Source organism: Glycine soja, chromosome 6 (assembly GCF_004193775.1).
Source record: "Glycine soja cultivar W05 chromosome 6, ASM419377v2, whole genome shotgun sequence".
Classification (NCBI taxonomy): domain Eukaryota; kingdom Viridiplantae; phylum Streptophyta; class Magnoliopsida; order Fabales; family Fabaceae; genus Glycine; species Glycine soja.
The window spans coordinates 14809084-14817643 of NC_041007.1; the positions used below are offsets into that span (position 1 = coordinate 14809084).

At 34.8% G+C, this 8560-nt stretch overlaps 1 protein-coding gene across 2 annotated transcripts; it reads right to left on the minus strand.

Annotated features, from left to right (window-relative positions):
• Positions 1 to 2484: 2484 nt before the first annotated feature.
• On the minus strand, positions 2485 to 7580 carry LOC114416320 (protein STICHEL-like 2). Of its 2 annotated transcripts, XM_028381188.1 has the most exons (6): positions 7010 to 7580; positions 4715 to 6366; positions 4400 to 4619; positions 4095 to 4280; positions 3736 to 3927; positions 2485 to 3308 (listed from the first exon to the last, which is right to left on the minus strand). In XM_028381188.1, exons 2-6 carry the CDS (start codon positions 6311 to 6313, stop codon positions 2593 to 2595), a joined length of 2913 nt encoding a protein of 970 aa, XP_028236989.1. In that variant the 5' UTR covers positions 6314 to 6366; positions 7010 to 7580; the 3' UTR covers positions 2485 to 2592. The 2 variants fall into 2 exon arrangements, with proteins under 2 accessions (XP_028236989.1, XP_028236990.1); XM_028381189.1 differs by lacking the exon at positions 7010 to 7580 and having other exon boundaries at positions 4715 to 6786.
• Between the last annotated feature and the right edge of the window lie 980 nt (positions 7581 to 8560).

Genomic DNA, 8560 nt, shown 5'->3' on the forward strand with positions numbered 1-8560 from the left:
TACTTGATATAAAAAATAATTACATATAGTTTATTTTGAATTTTTATATATTATGGACAATAATTTTATTTCTTTTAATATTCTTAATTTTCAATTCAATAAATTTATTTTCTAACATTGTACCTTTTTATAATAAAATGTAAAATGACATATTTGGTCTTTTATCTTATTTTTTTAGTTCAGTTTGATCTTTTATCTTTTAGAAAATTCATTTTGGTCTCTTATCTTTTTAAATTAATTCAAAATAGTCATTTCATCCATTTAAAATTAATATAATTAATGAACTAAAGATATTGACGATTAAAAATCGCCACAAAATATGAGTTTTTTTCCTTCATCTTCTATCTCCTTCCTCCTTTGCAAACCCAGGACCCTATTAGTAATTCAAAATAAGATCATTTCTCATTTCCAAAACACATTGAACTAAATGACAACCACAACAACTCAAATCTAGCATTTGAAATTACCCAAAAACTATAATAGCAAGTGCACATATATAACTTTAACAAATCCGCAAAAAAAAATGATAGTTCAAAATCAAAAGTTTAAAAAACCCCAAAATCTGATCCACACATTCAAAGCCCCTAGAATCCAAAATCAAATTATTAAACCTAACAAATAAATCTCGAACAATGAAACAAGAACAGATAAGAGAAATTGAGGTTGGGGAGGAGAAGGTCGGTGGTGGTAATCACGACGTTATATGCTGAGACTCATCCCCCATGCTTGTTGATGCCAGCTTTTGTAGACTCATATTTTTTATCATTACGCTGCCTTTGAGGATAAATATCTCACGCCAGCAATGACACATGTGGTTGGTGACGATTTCGAAGACGTTGCAGTGGCTAGCAACTTCGAGGATGTGGGCACGGAGCGTGTTGGCGCTCTCCTGCATTATGATGAGCGATGACTTCAGCTTCTTAATGGACCCCTCTATAGGTTGCCGCCCCACCACATGGAGGTATAGTACTAATATTAGGAAGGAGTTAGGGTTTTGGGATTAAGAATTTGAGGAAAGATTTTTGTCTGAAGAGAAAGGAGGAAGAGAAATTGATAAACACATTTTTAGTGGTTTTTAGTCGCCAATATTTATAATTATTAACACTATTAATTTTTCATAGAAGAAAAGATTATTTTGAATCTATTTAAAAAGATAAAGGATCAAAATGAACTTTTTAAAACATAAAGTACCATTAAATAAAATAAATAATATAAATGACCCTAGGTCATTTGGCCTATAATAAAAAAAGACTTAATTAATCACACCATCCCTTAACTTTTTTAGGTTGCAATTTGATCTTTTTTTTTTTATAAAAAGTTGTAAAATAATCTTTAAGTAACACTAATGTTTTTCAATTTTGAGTCACATTCTCCATTAGATTTACAAATCTAAAAATTTACGAAACCCAACTAATATTTTGACTAAAAATGAATATACATAAGATGAAAATTACATAAAAAAAATATCATAACCCAAAAAATTAAAAAGAAATCAATAGAAATTGCTGACAAGACTTATTCTCAATGCAATTTTCACTATGTTTGTATCCCTTTTAAATAAAATATTTTTTCATTACCTTAATTATCTTAACTAATATTCTTTATTTTGACACTAAACTATTGGTAAAAACTATATAAAAAAAACTTAAAAAAATGTCCGCAATCTAAAAGTAACAATTTTTTTTTTCGAAGACTAAAACCAAACAGAGCTTAAAATAAAATATATTTAAGCCTTTTCCAATTAACATGCATGAATGATTGACCACAATTTATGTAAGGTCAATATGATCCCTGCCAGCAAACAATTCTTGTTTTCCATAAAAAGCTAGCAGGATGTGTTGGAAGTGCACGTTCACCTCCACGTTCTTTTAATTAATTAATTTTATTATTTTTGAAAAAATTAGTTATTTTGAATCTGTTCCATTTTCCATCCACATTCATCCCATATCTTTGCAAAATATATTTGCAACCACCTTCAGTAACAAATCACGTACCCATCATCTCACGTAGCTCTGTGATGAACAGACTCTATAAATAGGATGGGGTGCTCTCAGTTTTGTATCACCAAACCCACTTCTCTATTCAGAAAAAATACACCATCTATTCAGAGTGAATAAGGGTCTGGAAGAACAAAACTGTCTTTCAGGTTCGTGTGTGCGTCGCTTTCCGTTCAATTTGCAATGGCTGGAGGTACGCTCGTAATTCTTTTAATTTCCGCTATTTGATCTAAATATGCTATCTAAATTTATTTGCATGTTTAGATCAGTGTATGTATATTTTTACAGGATGCACCTTCATCAAACACCAGTTCATCCGCATACATCTGATAGACATCTACATACAAACCCAAACTTTTTTCGACCACAAGTCCATGGCCCTTATTTAATGGAGAACACTAGATGTTAACATTTCAATATATGTACCAGTAGCTTGATGAATTTTCAACATTTGTAATCAATTTCAGAGTTACTAAATCAAAGCACATGACTGGAAATTTTAGTTCATTCTATTCAACTATGCTAGGTTCTATGTAATTTAAGTCCTCAACAATTTATAACAATGCCAAAGAGTAGCACAAAAATGCATAACTACTCAACCTACTTTTTCTGAGGCTTTGGTGCAGTTCTTACAACTACTTGAAAAAATGCTGGGTTCGTTAGCATAGGTATATGTCCCAGAACATGCACACATTTTTGGGACAGATATAACAAAATCTTTCTGTGGTTGAATACCCTGAAAAGTCAACTTGGATGAATGTGAAGATCGGAACTTCTTTTGAAGCCAAAGAGTTTTAGGAAAACAGTTAGATTGGTGGTTATTATCTGAATCAAGCATTGATGGATCAAGATGTGCACAATTGTATCCCTCTTCTTTAGAGAAATCCACTTCAGCACTTGATGTTCTCTTAGTCTCTTGAAATGACCTATTCAAAAATCTTTCTCCTGAGCTGAGCAAATTCCCTTCGCTACTCCTCAAAGCCGTTACAGCATCCATTCCACAATCAGAGGTAGAAATTCTATCCTTCATCATGGGATTTTCCGAGGTGTAGTCAGCGTAATCTGATTCACTTGCTTGTTCATTAGATGATAAGGACTTCTGTTGACGAATTCTGCGAGAGCAACCGAAGATACTGAAAGATGATCTAAGTTTGGCATACTTGGAATCAGAAGCACACGGTGCATAGGTGATCCTCAACTCAATGTTGCAACCCAATATGAACTGCAAGGAACTTGCAATCGCTTTCCATGACTTCTCAGCCTTGGATACATGGTGGCGATGGTGGAACTCCAACTCGGCAATAGCAAGACCTGAAAATTAAGAGTATTGTTCATTCATTACTCATTACTTAGTACAAAGTATATTTGGGACTGTAAAACTAAAAGGAGTGCAGTATATTCACATTATAACACTAGGTCAAAGATTATGGAAAAGAAGCTGGCATTCGATAGCACATACTTGTGCAAATCCAAATCATAAATATAAATAATGCAAAACTTTTTTTTTCTTTTTAGGGTAGTAAACTAAGATGAGAAAAATCCATAATGCAAATTACAGGGAAGATACTGGAAATTCCTTAAAAGAAATCAATCAATTAGACAATTTTAACAAGCAAAAATTCTCAAAGAAAGTGTGACAAAAACACCAAAATATCATCAGAAAGCAGTTAAACTATGATGCAAGAAATTTTTAAATGAATGGAAAATGAGTAGCAAGACAAGACATAAAGAAAATTACAAGCTGTACTGCCATCAACATGAAGTGAAGACAACTTCCCCTTGTTCCTGAAAAAAGTTTTGAGCTGACTAGAGTGACACATCTCTGTAGCTTTATACCAAATGGAATCCAATGTTCCTTTGTGATCCTCTGGTTCTAATCTGTATGACTTGTTATCACAAAGGCCTGTAGTAACATGTTCCAACCTTTGCCCTGTAGATAATGTATTGCAGATATCAACATTTTTTATATCCATATTATTTAAGGAATAAAGAAAACTAGAATCTTCTAGCTGACAAAACCACTCCATTCTGCCAAACACCAATGGAGAAAAGGAATTGAAAATAATGTAATAAACAAAGGAAAAAAATCAAGCTCACCTCCATTGCATGCACCTCTAAGACTCAACTTGGTATCATTTGCATCCACAGATTGACAATCTACAGAGCTTAACTGTAGGAGAGCTACAATGAACCATGTTGTTTGATTCTTCGAATTTCTTAACTGCTTCTCAGTTTCAGAAAGTATTTTCAATGCATTGTTTAGTTTCTGAAGATCAGCTTCAGCTATGATAGAGAAAATAACCAGTCAGAGAAACACAACCATGTACTGCAAAAATGTTAAACAGCCAATGTAATTACAAAAAGCTAAACAGAATATGACAGATTATGCATTAAGCACTTACAGTTGTGTCTCCGAGAAAATCTACTTCTGACGTCAGAACCACCATTTTCACATTTCCCTGCAAGGATGTCCATAATGAGATTTGCCAGCTGAGATACAAGGTGCAAAGGATCTATCCTTGATCTCATCAGCTCCCGAGCTCTTATAACTGTATTCGATGTATCAGATGACAAAGCCAGATCCAGCAAATCAAGCAACTCATCATCGGAAACGATCCCAGTCTGCAGAACATTAAAGGGGTAAGCCAGAATACCGAGGAAAAAAATGAGGTTAGTTTGTAGTAAACACATGAATGGAACAAAAGCACTAGACTTACAAGCTCGTAAGCTAAAGAAATATTGATCTTTTTACCAAGCAAGCTCATCTGATCAAGCATCATTTCTGCATCCCTAACAGAACCGCAGGATTTTGCACCGATAAAGTCCAAAGCATCCTGTTCAAAATCAAGGCCTTCTTCGGCACAAATTTTTTCTAGTCTGCATACAATGTCGGCATCTTTAACCTTCGGAAAGTGATACCTCTGAGCCCGGGAAACTGCACTTCGAGGAAGCTTATCCAAATCAGGAGTGATCATCACAAAAACCACATGTTGAGAAAGGTTCTCTAGGCTATTTGAAATGCTTGCCCACGTCTCCCCATTCAATAACTGACACTCATCAATAATGAAAACCTTAAAACGTGAGGAAACCGGAGGGATGCTTGCATTCTTGATAAGGGATTTAACCTGTTCCGCGCGATTGATTGTCACAGAATCCACTTCCTTAACATCTTTATTTCTTCCAGAAAATAACAAAACACATTCTCTGCATAGACCACATGGCCTTTTCTCCACAACAGACAGGCAATTCAGTGCAGCGGCAAACATCCTAGACGCGGATGTCTTGCCGGTGCCGCGTGGACCATAGAAGAGATAAAATGATGTTATCCTTCCTCTGGAGATGGCAGCCAAAAGAGACCTTACTACCACATTTTGTCCCACCAAATCACTAAATGATTTAGGCCTGAATTTCATAGACAAACTTCTAGGAGTTTCCAAAGTTGGACTAATCCCACCACCATTGTGTCTCATGCTCCTGTGTGCTTCAAGATCCGTCTCATCAACTCGATGAGATATCAAGGGACGGTCTTCTATCTCACCATATAGATTTGATTCTCTAAACCTTGGTGATTTCGACCAACAGCAGCTTATTCCACATCCATCATCATTGTTATCTAAAACATCAACATCTTGATTTATACCTACTTTAGCACTATAAGGCGAAAAAGCATCATAACCAGAAGGACATGGACTGCCTTCATTGCTAGCAATACTTATCGCTACCTCCGACGGTTTTACTTGATTCTTGCGTAGAGACTTTTTGGCTGACTTGGAGTAATCTGTTCTCCCTAATTGAGATGATCTAGCAGTTTCTATATAGCATGAATCCCCATCCTTGAAATTATTACTTGGAAGCACAATACAAGACAAGTCCAATCCTTTACCCCCAAGGTTGCTACCACAGCTTTCACTGGGTGATTTATCTCCTGAAATGCACTGCAGATTAGGCTTAGAGTGAACCATTTCATCATCTTGTTGATCATCCTTACAAGACATCATCCCACTAGGCTTCAACCTTGAGTTCAACAGGCCATGATTCAATAAAAAATCAGCATCATCCGGCTTCCTATGTCCCTTGAAACCTAAATTCCTTGATCTGAAAGCAGCATTATCATCAGAATCACATGGCCCAGCAGCATCCGAAAACCGCAGGGAAATCTCATTGCCAGAACCGTTTTCCCAGTGCACATTGTCAACCAGAGAAGAGAGTTTGCTCATGGAATTAGTGGTTGGATCCCTCAATGACCTGACTCTCCTCAGTGCCACAAGAGTTTTGGAAATTGGAATATCGACCGAATGCCGCCGCCCATCCATCATTATCTCACACTTAGAAATTCAGAGTTCACTAGAGACAGTGCAACCCCTCTCACCTACAAGACAAAGATAATATCAACACACAAAGAGAATCAGAAATCACACACACACACACAGAGTTTGCACTACAAGAGGGTTTGGAAGCATAAAACAACCCAGCAAAGCAAAGCACACTTCTTTATTAATCCTCGTATACATCATTTCAAGAAAAGTACAAAAAGGCGATGGGGTCAAAATAAAGAATAACACATGAACACTTTATCACTCTAAATAACTCATCATTTCTCTAAAACTCTCTCTACCTAGTATTTCTCTCTCTTCTATGGCTTTATCTCTTCTGTATCAGCCCTATTATACTTTCTTTTGTGAACTCTCTCGGTGTCTACCCACCATATTCCCAAAATAAAATTAAAAAACGTAAAGAAAAAATCGATTATTTTTAATATAAGTTCACCCCATATGGGATTGATTTGGGAGGGAAGAAAAGAGATAAAAAAGAAGAAGAAGAAGAAGAAGAAAGAAGTGATGAATGATGTAACAAGAAAGGAAAAGAGATGGAAGAAAAAGAGGTAGAAATGGGATAGAAGAGAAGGTGAATATATGAATATAATGTAATAGACCCTGCCAATAAGTAAACCAAAAGAATCATTTAATGGCTATAAAAAAGACAACACTTTTCTAATAGTAATAGAAAAGGACCTTTAACAAAACAGAGCAATGAGAAATCCTATTGAAGCATTATCAACATTTCTTCTCCGCCGCAGTGCAAGTCATACACCGTGGTTGTTTCCATTCCCACAGCATTTGGGGTTCAAAGAGAAAAGAAGAATACTAATAATCAAAGAGAAAAGAAACGTAGGGCAGGGGAGGTAGGGGAGAGAATCTGGGGTTCAAATTTCCATGACATAAAATATTGTAATATTGTAAAAAAAAAAAAAGAAGAAGAAGCGAAACGACAAAGCTCGGAGGAGTTAAAAAAAAAGGCTCCGCAAGACAGACACAATGCTAATAGCAAAAACAAGCATAGTAGAGCATATTTCTACATCGTTTTGTTCAAAGGAAAAAGGAAAAAAAAAATGGTAGTAGCAAGTAGCAGTGGCGTGGGAAGCGGGTTGTTGAAAAAACTTGAGTGGCGGTGTTGAATGCGGGGTGAGGAAAGTAAATAGAAGAAGGAGGAGGAGGAGTGGCAAAAGAGTAAATGTAATAAATGCGAGAGGAGCATGGCTAACGCCAGCGTGTAGAGAGGTGTTTGGTTGGCAATGGCAGAATGTGGTGTGTGTGACAGGTTGGTGAGTGAGGAGTCTCGACCAACGAGCGCTTTTCAGAAACCACGGTGGGGCTGGGATAGGGGTACTTTCGTAATTTTCAGGGGAAAGATTTCGGTTAATTTAGTTGAACCCACATAGTAAAGCTGAGGTGTGCACACTACACTAGGAATAACATAATTTTATGCATCTAATAATTAATATCTTAATAATACTAATTAATATTTATCATTTATTATTGCTAATACTCTATTCAATCTCAAACATAAAAAAATTGATTTACACTAATTTAAAAAAATTGATTAATTATATTTAATTACATTAATTTTAATTAAAAAATGATATATTTTATTTATTTATTCTTTATTAAAATTTGATATCAAGAATAAAAAAATTAAACCTTAATTAAATAAATAATATTTTAGAAAGTAACATTAAATAAAATAAAATAGATTTAAAAATTTTATAGTTGAGATCGATGGGAAAATCTCATTTATTTTGGTACATTTTTTTGTATTTTTTAATATCTTTACATTACTAAATATATTTATTATTTTTTTTAATAATTTTCATTTAGCATATCAAGACATTAATAATTAACTAATTAATATTTTTCTTTTTTAGGCACATTATTAAAGTCAGGTCAAGATTCAACGGTGAAAGCATTTAAAAAAAATGTTAGGATTGGTAATCATGTGGAGGAGTTGTATTCTCGGACTGATTCTCACATCGGTTGATTTGGTGTGGTTGTTCGATTTCAAGTGAAAGATTGTGTTTAGATGGTTGACTGAAAGATGATCGATGAAAAGATCCTCTTCAAAAGGCATTTTTGCGATGAAGTAATTTGTAGTTATGTTTTAGTTTTTTGTTGTGGTTGGCTAAAGAAACCAATATTTCTTATGGGACATTCAAACGTCCCACAAAGGCCCAACAACAATACGCCAAAAGATAACCGTCAAACAAGGATAGATTGACAATGAAAGTA

What these genes read in the sequence shown, in the direction of transcription:
- LOC114416320 (XM_028381188.1), bottom strand. Translation starts at nt 6,313, where the DNA reads ATGATGGATGGGCGGCGGCATTCGGTCGATATTCCAATTTCCAAAACT. An exon ending in TAGAGGTGCATGCAATGGAG is followed by an intron (nt 3,928 to 4,094) that starts GTGAGCTTGATT and finishes CATTATCTACAG; the next exon opens with GGCAAAGGTTGGAACATGTT. An exon ending in TGTTGATGGCAGTACAGCTT is followed by an intron (nt 3,309 to 3,735) that starts GTAATTTTCTTT and finishes CTTAATTTTCAG; the next exon opens with GTCTTGCTATTGCCGAGTTG.